The sequence below is a fragment of the Ceratotherium simum genome, chromosome 32 (assembly GCF_057802395.1).
Source record: "Ceratotherium simum simum isolate JZ-2026a chromosome 32, ASM5780239v1, whole genome shotgun sequence".
NCBI lineage: Eukaryota > Metazoa > Chordata > Mammalia > Perissodactyla > Rhinocerotidae > Ceratotherium > Ceratotherium simum.
In genome coordinates, this window is record NC_141931.1 from 32,858,093 (window position 1) to 32,870,251 (window position 12,159).

Consider the following 12,159-nt stretch of genomic DNA (forward strand, 5'->3'; position numbering starts at 1 on the left):
CTGCACTTTTCACAAGTGCTCTTGGGCACAGATCACCAAGCATGCGACACTGGCACCTCCAACTCCTCCAGACCAGGGGGCCCGGGCTTCCTGGTCGGGGAAAGACTTGCTCAGCAAAGCCCTGGGGAGGCGAGTAGGTCGGGGAAGAAGTGTGTCTATATGTGGGAACAAGAGGCCGGGTCCCCGGTGGCTCGGAGACAGACGTGTTTGAAGGACCCTGGCCCCAGGTCAGCTCATCGCTGTCCTGGGTGGCTCTCAGGGACAGCTGGCTCCGCACAGGACAATGAAGCCAGCACATGACCCGAAGGCTAGGGGCCTATTGTCACGGGGTCCTCAGCTGTCTGACGCCCCCACTCCCACCCTTTCTTGTGCACAACACATTCCCATCAGAGAATCTTCCAGTTGGGATGCAATGCTCAGCCCACAGGCCTGGTGGTGGGGCGGGGGTGGCAGGATTTCCGGGATGAATCTGGTGATTATGGTGCACAGCCAGGCCACCGGCTCTGTGCCCTTCCCCTTAAATGGCAGCCCGAAATCCAGCAGGCCGCCAGCTTCCTCTCCCTCCGGCTTGGGTGCTGGCAGTGGTCCGGTGTGGCTTGTTGGGTGGTAGGTTGCTGCACCATCTCGGTCACGCCCATCTGCTCCCAGGACCCCACTGCACACACATGGGGAGATGCAGACCCTCTGTGTCCATCAGATAGAGAATCCATGTGTGCACGTGGTCAGGTGCCTCCTGGTTTTGAGAAGTAAGTGGAGCTCTGGGAATGAGAGCTTCGCTGGGGCACAGTCTTGAATCAAGGGGGGCACGCGATCCCCAAAGCACCTCTGTCGCTAAGCAAAGCCCCATGATGCAGCAGCCACCTGGTGCTCGTCAGATCCCAAGAGGCTGCGGGCAGCGGGCCTGCGGGTCAGACGAGGCGAAGGGAGGGCGGCGTGCGGTGTGCTGACCCCTTTTCTGTCCCCCAGGCCTGGACGCGAGGCAAGCGCAGGTCGTCGTCCTGTCCTCGGGCACCAAGTGCATCAGTGGCGAGTACCTCAGCGACCAGGGGCTGGTGGTCAACGACTGCCACGCGGAGGTCGTGGCCCGGAGGGCGCTCGTCCACTTCCTGTACGCACAGCTGGAGCTGCACCTGAGGTAAGCGGCGAGTCCCGGCCTCGCACTCTGGACGCGAGCCCGCGGCCCTGCGGGTGACCCCCGCATCGCGGCTGTGGCCCACAGCTGGCTCAGAACTGGCACTGCCTTTGTGCTGGCAGACCCTGGCGCGGGGTGCGGGCCATGAGCTTGAAGCACGCGGCTTCATTCAGACGGCTGGCTGCTCTGAGCTCACGGGCCGGTCAGATCCTGGAATTCCACGTGTCTTCCACGCGGTTCTCAGGGCTCCCTCCAGGAAGCACCTGCTTGCCCATGGGTGACGGCAGCAGACGGTGTGCAGGGTGCACACGTCATCCCCCACACACCGCCCACACGTATGAACGCATCTTGTCACACGCCCCCGTCCCCCCAGTCCCTTTGATAACAGCGTCTATTAAGATGTTCAGAGCCGTTTATCAGCACGGCTGCCATGACAGAACACCACAGGCCGGGTGGCTTGAGCCCCGAGCACCGACTGCTCACAGTCTGGAGGCTAGAGGTCCAGGATCAAGGTATCGGCAGATCCGGCGCCTTCTCCCCGTGTCCTCACAGGGAGGAGGGGGCAAGGGGGCTCCCTGGGGTCTCTTTTATAAGGGCACTAATCCCACCATGAGGCTCCACCCTCATGACCTAATCTCCTCCCAAAGGCCCCACCTCCTAACACCATCACACTAGGGGTCAGGTGTCAACATATAGATTTGGGGACACAAACATTCAGTCCATAGCAAGGGGGTCGTTATGGCCAGCATTTCCCTATGACCACAGCACCCACGAGTAAAGGCACAGGCGGCTGGCACAAGGCTCTCTTCACGAGGCCAGGATGCCGTCCAGAGTCAAGGAAACCACTCAGAAAGAGGGCGGTCGGCCACAGCCGCCCATGTGCCACACACTGCCAACGGTCACTCAAGGCGTCTCCGCAGGTCGCTACGCACATTCCAGGTGACAAAGACAAGGGGACGACGGCACTGCAGGGCCAGTGGGGGAGCGCAGAGGTGTCCCCCAAAGGAGCAGCCCACCCAGCTCTGGCTGAAACTGCCCCTTTCCTGTGGGTTGAAGTGAAAGCAATACTCTTCCCACCACCAGCCTCCAGTTGTTGATCCCAGAACTAGCCTTATGTTTTAAAAAGAAAGAAGGAAAGACATCCCAACAGAAACGCGGAGGGGCGCGGAGGGAGCTGAGACAGGGACACCATGTTACTTGGAGCAATGGCCTATACCCAGTCACCTCCATTCCAGCACAGAAGGGCGCCAGTGACACCTCCACTCCATTTCCACGATATTGCCTCCCTCCGCAGGGGATCCACGATTCAGTATCTCCACCAGGCTCGTGCCTCCGACCCACAGAAAAGCTTGGGAGAGCTGGGCGCCTCCCTCCACCCCAGTCCGTGCTCTTTTCTAAGAGTTTCTCAGCCAAGGAAACTTCTCACAGAGCACAGACCTCTGCAGGACAGCCTCCCCTCAGACACTGGGCTGTGAGACAGCCTGCTGCTTTGTTCCCCCCCACCCCCACCCCCGGCCTCATCCTGCAGCCCCGGGGCTCAAGTGCCACCGAACAAGCCCCAGGCCAGGTTCCCCTGTCCCCAGGCAGCAGCTCGGAGCATGGCTGAAACACAGGCCAGGCTCGACTCCACTGTCTTCCTGCGTCCCCCACCCCCACTCCCAGTCCCGAATGCGCTCCACTTCCCAGCCTGTCCCCAGGACACGACGGGAGGGCCGGTGCTGGGCTTGCGGATGTTGTCTGTTTCCTGCCTCCTCCAAACATGTTCTGTTCTAAGAGGGGCGTTCTGAAAGGAAATGTGCTCCGATGGTGGGAGGCCCAGGGTTCTGGGCAACCTGCTCCGGCCCTCACCTGTGCTGGCATCTCTCTCTACGATGTGCTGAGCAGGAGCAGAGTCACAGGTAGGGGTGAGCACAGGACCATCCGGGCGCATACCAGCACCTAGCGATTCGGTCATGGAGACTTGACGGCTGTGGGCGTCTTTGTCTCCATTGCGTCTTCCTGCCAGCCTTCCCCGTCCTCTGAAGAAGTGTTCCTCAATCCCACTAATAATGGGGTCTCGGGGGCTCTGGGAGTGACTCAGGCGTGCCCCTGGCACGTGCAGCAGCCACACAAAGGGAAGCACGGCCCACAGGTGTGCCCAGCAGACTCACAGGAAAGATGCCTTAATACATTCGGTTGATTCTCATCTGAGCGCCGGAGCAGGGAGCAGCAGGCTAATATACCTAATATCCTGTCCCTCATCAGTCCCAGGGCTGCCGAGGGTGCAGCCGAGCTGAATGTGGGGGAAGGGAGTTGCCAGTCTCTCCAAATGTGGGGAACAGTTTCTCTCCTAATATCCAACTGCTCAATCAGAAATATTTCCAAATACCCTAACTCTGGTTTGGGTCACAGATGGCACCAGCCACTGCCTGGGAGGGACTCAGGACCTGCCCTTGTGGGGGTGAGCAGCGGCTGCAGAGAGCCAGCAAACGGCGAGCCGAGCACAGCGCAGGGTGTGCCAGGCTCTGCAGTGGAGATCCAGGGCTGGGCCTTTGCTCCAAGGTCCTGGGAGGGGTGGGGGCTGGGGGGCGGCAGGGGGACGGGACCTGCTTTGCAAGAGTTGGGGCGGGAGTGTTTGGCATCAGAAGGAGAGGCAGGGAAGCAGAAAGGCTGGCGGGATGCCTCACAGGTTTCCTGGGGAGAAAATGTCTGTTCTGCAGCCTGTGTGATCTCAGGACCAGGGAAAACAGAATCCGTCACCAATGGGGCAGAACGTGTAGAAACAGCAAGAGCGGCAAAAAGCAGGCTGCCTGTGCCTGGGGAGACTAGGAGCGGGGAGGAAGGGCAGCCAGGCGGGCTCAGCACAGGGCCCTTTCGCCGGCTAAGACTAGACAGGGAGGCAGGAGACTTCCAAGTGCAGAGGCCTGGGCCCCCAGAGGCTGTTCGACCTTCTCTGTGGTCGGATGCAGAAGGACAGCAGATCCATGCACGGGATTCCCCACTGGGTTGCAGGCCAGGCCCCCCCCACTCTCCAGAAAGTCCCTTTTCTCCTTGTAACTCAGAATCGTGTTGCCCACGGAGCTCACATCAAAGCGACAGTGCCCCCACCCCTGAGATAGTGCCACAGGAGGGCTTGTGAACCCACAAGCTTGCGTGTTATAAATACAGAGACATGGATAACACCCGCTGGGAAACAGGCTGTGTAGACGATGAGCCTGAGATGGAAATGTTTGTTAGGGAGGTGAGGTGACAGAGTGTCCGCGGGTCATGTTCGCTTTTACGCGGCTTCACTGTGGCCTGGTCTAGGAGTTTCCATGCAAGGAGAAAACACAACGCGGAGGGTGAGGAGGACAAAAACTGGGGGGCAACCACCCAAAACGGGACAAAAGCGTCCGCGGGTGGGAGCATGGGGCCGGCTCGTGGTGGATAGTGACCTGGACCCTCTCTCCGACCCTAGCAAGCGGCGTGAGGACTGGGAGCGCTCCGTCTTCATGCGGCTGAAGGAGGGCGGCTACAGGCTGAGAGACAATGTGCTGTTCCATCTCTACGTGAGCACCTCCCCCTGCGGAGACGCGCGGCTCAACTCGCCCTACGAGATCACAACAGACAGACGTAAGAGAGCGCCTCTCCCTCTTTCTTACAAACAGCCCCAAACCCAGCTCCGGGCGTCTGTGCTGCCGCCGCTGGCGGTGTGGCCGGGCCCTCCGACGCTGTGAGGATTGCGGCTGCAGAGATCTGCACACACAGCCTCTGAAATCCTGGTCTGAAATGCCCAGACCATCTGAGCTGAGGAGCTTGAGTCTAAAATTAGCTATTTGATGGCCACGGTTCCGCTCCATTTTAATCGGTCAGACAGACCCCGTCCCAGTCTGGAGAACAGGATGAAGGAGGACGGAGGCGAGAATTAGACGGAGTGGGAGAAACTCCAGGTGGCTGTGTTTGCCTTCATTTGCAACCTTGGGGAGACTAAAGCTCTGCTTTTTAGCTAAGTGAGTGGTGGGTGATGCCCACAACAGCGTCACCTACAGGGTTCCGTGCTGAGCCCCCCGGGCAGGACCCGCCTCTCGGGGAGTTTAGCAGAGCAGGTGCACACAGAGGGCAGTCAACGCCACCCCTGAGAGGTGACACTGTTCCAGAAGGGGGGACACGCTCGGGGTCTCCCTGGTGTGGATCCGACAACATCGGGGTGTCTCCAGGGAGAAAGAAACAGTCTTGTGGCTGCTCCATAAGTGGAGGGAGGAGATTCTACTACTGCTGTTGTGTGTGTGTCACACATACTTGTGGACACGCCACACACACGTAAATCCTTTAGAAGCAGAACGAGGCAAATCTTCTGATGTCGGCAGTGAAATTCAATATACGCATGGGATGAGGGATCTCGTCCCGATAAAGACGTGGGGGCACCCAGGCTTCGTCTTGTGCTTGGGGGAGAATGTACAGTAGAAACACAGCAGACGCAGTTTTAAACGTTTCTGAAGTTCCCCCATGCAAGGTTACATTTGTGTCCCAATCACCAAAGGAAGGAAAGATGAGCATTTTCTGAACGCTGCTGCATTCCAGGCCTGCGGCGGGCGCCCTCACCAAAGATAAGGCAGGTGCAGGAGGAACAGTGTTGTTCCGTCCTGCACGTATTAATCTAGTTCCCTAACACTGAGACTGGAGGCTGGTCCAGGAAAAGGCTTTCTCCTGTTTGCCAACTTTCCTCCAAGCCCGTCGTTTCCCCTGTGGAGAGGTTGGACGGAATCCTCCATGGTGGGATTCCAAGTAACGTTTTCATTACTGGCTTACTCTGTTTGGGCTGCTGTAACAGACACCACAGACCAGGTGGCTCATAAACAAGAGACATTTATTTCTCAGTTCTGGAGGCTCGAAGTAGAGATCAAGGCACCAGCAGATTTGGTGTCTGGTGAGGGCCCACCTCCTGGTTCACAGACAGCCGTCTTCTCCCCGTGTCCTCACATGGAGGAAGGGGTGAGGGAGCTCTCTGGGGTCTCTTTATGATGACACTAACCCCTTCATGAGGGCTGCACCCTCATGACCTCATCTAAACCACGTTACCTCCCAGAGGCCCCACCTCCAAATACCATCTCACTAGGGGTTAGAGCTTCAACATATGAATTTTAAGGGACACACACATTCAGCGCATAATACCACCCTATGGATGTAAACGGAAGAATCAAGTCGAACTGAGAATCGAGAGAAGGGAACCCACTAAATATTAGGGACCTCCCAAGGGACTGCCCCAGGAGGGTGGGAGGGCTGGGGGGACCCGGCCACATGAGCAGTGGGTGCAGCTGCAGCCCTGGGGGATGGTGAGACCACGCAGTCTCAGAAGGAGAAAGAAGGGGAAGGACAATGTGAGGCTGACTCACTTCTCCTGGAGATATTCATCAGCCGGATCCACGTGACACCAACTCCCCTATAAAACCGTGACATGTGGCCCATTAGACAGCTACTTGGCATTACTCTCCATTTTCCCTTGAAAGGCTTGGCATCATGAAGACCCAGCCTAGGAGCCCCCAGGTTCTGGGAGGAAGAGTCCACAGGACGTTTGGGGCCGGCCTTAATTTATCCAGCTTCCTCCCAGCAGGAGTCTGACGGCTGAGTGAGGACGGCGGGAGCCTCAGTCACGCCCAAGACCCGCGGTCTCTCCGGAGGGACGGTTCTAGCTCATTGGGCCCCCGTGCCTGTACATTGAGCACCCACTGTGGCCTCCCCAGCCTTCGATTCCAACTTGCAAAGCTGGTGGTTTAGAAAAACAAACAAATACATCTCACATGCACCCTGGGGTTCACTTCCAGACACAGATGTCTTTTATTTCATGGTGCTTTTAAGAAGTGGCAGGTGCTCGTGGAAGAAAAAAATAAAGCTTTTCCCCACATTTTGCTGCAGATACGCCAGGCAAACACGAGCTGCTGCTCCTGAGTTATTCAGGCGGAGTTTCTTCCAGGTGTCCTACTGGGCACCGCCGAGAAGGGGCACCTGGCGTTTGCCCCACGGGCTCGTCAGCCCAGAGTCATACAGCACCTTTCGCTTGCTCACTCAGTAGGACAAGACTTCCTGCTGTCCCCTGCTTGGAAGGGCCTCTTAGAGAGAATTCTAGCATTCTGCACACTCCTGAGGAAGGCATGACGCTGAGGAATACTTTTCCTTTTAGAGGGAACTCACTGCCATTAAGGGGGGCTCTGCATGTTGCTCACTCGGGTAGCGTTTCTGCTCCTCTTCAAAGACGGTTGGACACGGAGGAGAGGACCTCTGCTCTAAGGGGCTCCTGTGGGGCACAGTCAATGGGGACAGACCCCACAGGGCCATTCCCAGAGGTCAGCGTGTCCACCTCCTACAAGCTAACCCTGCAGAAACCCTGCTTGACTGCCCCACAGCCTTGGGGTTCACGCTCCTACAAGGGCACATGACCCCGAAGTTCCCGGAGATATCATCGCGTCCACAAATGCAGACTGCACAGCACAGATGTGCTCAGTCCACCCCCCTGAGGTCGTCATGGGTTCTGACGAGCTCGTCACGATCTGGGAGAAGCTCTAGCACGGGAGACCGAGGCCTCCGAGGCGCTGTCCACCACGTGGCCCACTCCGGGGACAGCCTCTCTCCCCTCGCCAGCATGCTGCCTGCCTGGTCCCGATCGCCCTGGTGCACTTTATTCTCCCTCCCTCACTTGGTCTGCAAGGAGCTGTTGTCACCCCTACACAGGCCTGCAGCGTGCTCGCCCCTCCATCACCTGCAGCTGTGCCCCAACTCTCCTCCCCAACCCCCGCTTGCTCTCTCTCTCTCATATACATACCACACACAAATACACACGGGCACAAGAACACGTGCACACACAGCAAGTACACACGTGAATAAGTGCACACACATGCACAAGAACACACGCACACACAGCAAGTACACACGTGAATAAGCACACATGCATGCATAAGAACACACGCACACACAGCAAGTACACACGTGAATAAGCGCACACGCATGCATAAGAACACACGCACACACAGCAAGTACACACGTGAATAAGCGCACACGCATGCATAAGAACACACGCACACACAGCAAGTACACACGTGAATAAGCGCACACGCATGCATAAGAACACACGCACACACAGCAAGTACACACGTGAATAAGCGCACACACATGCATAAGAACACGTGCACACACATGCATAAGAACACGTGCACACACAGCAAGTACACACGTGAATAAGCGCACACGCATGCATAAGAACACACGCACACACAGCAAGTACACACGTGAATAAGCGCACACACATGCACAAGAAAACACGCACACACAGAAAGTACACACGTGAATAAGCGCACACGCATGCATAAGAACACACGCACACACAGCAAGTACACACGTGAATAAGCACACACGCATGCATAAGAACACGTGCACACACAGCAAGTACACACGTGAATAAGCGCACACACATGCATAAGAACACGTGCACACACAGCAAGTACACACGTGAATAAGCTCACACACATGCATAAGAACACGCACACACAGCAAGTACACACGTGAATAAGCTCACACACATGCATAAGAACACGTGCACACACATGCATAAGAACACGTGCACACACAGCAAGTACACAGGTGAATAAGCGCACACGCATGCATAAGAATACATGCACATACAGGCAAGCGCACGTGAATGAGCATGCACACACACACTCAACAGTGTCTGACACATCAGGATCTTCAGGCACACGTATGACACGACTGGGTCTAAGCCTAGTTCTGAACAGAATTCCTAGATTGTTCTCCCTTCCTTCAAAGAGTGAGGGAGCGCAGAGCAGAGCACAGTAAGAAAATTCTCTAGGCAGGTGTAAACAACCACTAGAGTCAGTATCACCCACCAGCTTAGTTAAATGCTCCAATCTTTCTCCCACAAGATGCCACGAGAAATAGCATGATTATGTTGTGTCTTACAAGCTGTGCTAAATGCCTAGAATGTTCTAAGCCAATTGCACTCATTGTATGTTAGGGCAGGTCAAGAGATTGAACCAAAATCCCACAGGAAGTCAGAGAGCCTCAAACACGCTGCCTGAAATCCCTGTCTTCAGATTTGCCTGCTGACTTACAGAAGCATGCAATATACAACAACATTCGTGCTTTGTAGGATCGATGAATTTAAATGGCCTCAAAATTCACCATCATCACATCACTATCTTCATCAAGTAAGACAAAGGACACCCACATGACCACATGACAGATACTGTAGATATTATTACCACAATAAATAGAAGGCCACTTCACAGGTATGCTTTCTGGGATATAACTCTTGAAGATGATTTGAAAATTAAGTTTAATTGGTGTTTAAAATATTGTCTTGGGGCTGGCCCGGTGGCGCAGTGGTTAAGTTCACATGCTCCACTTTGGTGGCCCAGGGTTCGCAGGTTTGGATCCCGGGTGCAGATTGACGCATCGCTCATCAAGCCATGCTGTGGCAGCATCCTTCATAGAAAATAGAGAAAGATGTGAACAGATGTTAACTCAGAGCCAATCTTCCTCAGCGAAAAAAAATATATACATATATATATAGTCTTCCTCTCCTATGCTTTATTCCCCATTTCTGGCTCTCTTTCTCTCCCCTATACCCCTGCTGCAACCACGTCCCACTTTTTAGATAGATCGTGGCTCCCTAGCTGGACTTTGGATTTCCTCTGTGGCCATTTGTCTCCATCAACTTTTGATTCTCTCCCAAAAATAAAAGATTCACTTGAACAATTTTCTAAAGCGTATCACTACCTTCACTGTATCTTGACGTCAATCTCCAAAAGTAAGGGTTTTAGATTAATAACGCTATAACAAAGACATGGAATGTTAGAATCAGCATAGAATATCCTTATGGACTGGGGCGTACTGACGTACACACGGCAGGCAGGATCTTCAGTTTTCACACCTCCACTGCCCCAGCACACTATAAATCCACTACAGATTATTTAGGTACAGTTCCCTGCACGTTCTGCTTGGACTGGCATTTTGTTCTGCTTTAAGTGCCATCTTCAACTCCCTCCTGCCTCTCTCAATTAGGCAAGAAAGAGCCTGAGGAAACAGGCTCTACGAGACGGCCGACGCTCAGAGCCCTCCTGGGACTGATGGAGCTCATCAGGGAGCGTGCTAAAGAAGACAGCCTGAGGTTTAACACCACCAAAAATAAACACTCCTCAGGACCATCTCCTGCACCTGGCTCTTCAGGCAAAATTAATCCACCTGAAAACTTTGGGTTAACTCCTAGAAATAAGTTTTTAACTCAAGCCAGGCCTCCCTGCTGTCATGGCACTAACGGACTATAAAGTCTACTTCACGGGAAGTTAGTTGTGCAGAAGCAATGGGTAGGGACTTAGAAAAGCCTTACGATATAACAGGCAACTTTAGAGGTCTGGAAAATGGCACAATAGTTGAATGACAGAATGATAAGGATACTATAATTACCAGAGAGGGACAGCAAGTAGCATATTCCCTGAGAAAATATCCCCCACATAGAAGAGTCAAGTCCCTAACATTGTGGTAAACTGGAAACTGTTAGGTGTGCTGGACCTCCACTTGCCCAGTGCTGCCTGCCACAGGAAGTTGATGTGATAAAGACCCCACCCGGATGGTGTCAAAAGTCAGGTCAGACCAAAGGTTTGCTCAAGTGTTTTGAGTCATATGAACTATTTTATGTTCCATTTTTCATCATCACCATCATCATCTTCTTTGTTATCATCAACATCTTCATTGTCATCATCACCATCAGCAGCAGCAGCACCATCATCATCATCATCACCATCATCATTGTCATTGTCATCATCATCAGAGTCACCGCCACCACCACCACTATCACCCTCCTCCTCCTTATCATCATCATCACCATCATAATTGTCATTGTCATCATCACCACCACCATCACCATCATCATTTTCATCATCATCATCTTCTTCAACGTCATCATGATCATCATCATTGTCTCCTCCTTGCTATCACCATCACCACCATCGCCATCTTCACTACCACCATCACCACCACCATCATCATCATCGTCATTGTCATCGCCAACTGATTCCTAGTGCCATTTAAACCTGCAAAGAAGAGATTTGCTCTCTACCTGGGGGAAGGCTAGGTGTTCCTTGGCTGTGCCCACCCAGGCTCAATCTCTCAGCTTCATTCTTCCTTCCATGGATGCCTCACAGACGAATCCAAATTGGATCCATCAGGTACCTGGCTGGTAGCAAGGTCAAAAAACCATCTGAAACCTCTCAAAAGTTTACTTTCTCCGAGGGAGTGCAGCAATCTTTCTTCCCAAGAGATGGCCTTTAGATACCATAGATATGTAGTAAAAGAACTTAAGTTCTTAGAAAATATACTGGAAATTTCTTTGAGATTTGTAAAAGAAGGTTCCCATATAAACCCACGTTATTTTTTTTTTATGCCTTCAGTGAAGATAAATGAGGGAGAAATCCCATTTCCACAACTTTTAAAACTTAAATAGAAGCTTTATAAGAAAGCATTTAGTATCCACACATGCCATCATATGTATGTAAAGGTTGGTGTCACTGTGCTATGTTATATGTAATTTGTACACAAAGCAGTTAACCATTTCCATGTTACAATATAATCCAGACTTATCATACAGAACTTTCTTAAAGAAAGAAAAAATAAATTTAATCTTCCTCTTGTTCATGTTAGTTCTCCAAACAACTGTAGGGTATGCAGTATGTGTGTGGGGGGGGTGCTGTCGAGAGGGTTCTGGGAAGGAAAGGAGGGAGAACATGGAAGGGACCCACCCATAGGCTACGTCAGTCATTTCTGTGCCTGCCTCATGTGGACCCGGGGTAAGAACAGGCACGTGCTAGCAGCTCATGTGTCCTGTTTCATTGAATCCCCACAGCCTAGGAGGTAGTCACCATTATTATCCCAACTTTAAGATGAAATAACTGTCACAGTAGTTTTAAGTAACTTTTCCAAAGTTATGCAGCTAGGAAACAATATAGCCAGGATTCAAATCTAGACCTGGGTCTGCAGACCACAGCCCTCAGGCCAAATCCCAC

General features: G+C 53.2%; 1 protein-coding gene across 1 annotated transcript in view; it reads left to right on the forward strand.

Annotated features, from left to right (window-relative positions):
• ADARB2 (adenosine deaminase RNA specific B2 (inactive)) overlaps positions 1-12,159 on the forward strand; it is a 452,750-nt gene that overhangs the window by 406,436 nt on the left and 34,155 nt on the right. The window contains exons 5-6 of the mRNA XM_087420916.1: positions 967-1,135; positions 4,569-4,723. Coding sequence (XP_087277042.1) covers positions 967-1,135; positions 4,569-4,723 — 324 coding nt within the window. The remainder of the gene's footprint in view (positions 1-966; positions 1,136-4,568; positions 4,724-12,159) is intronic.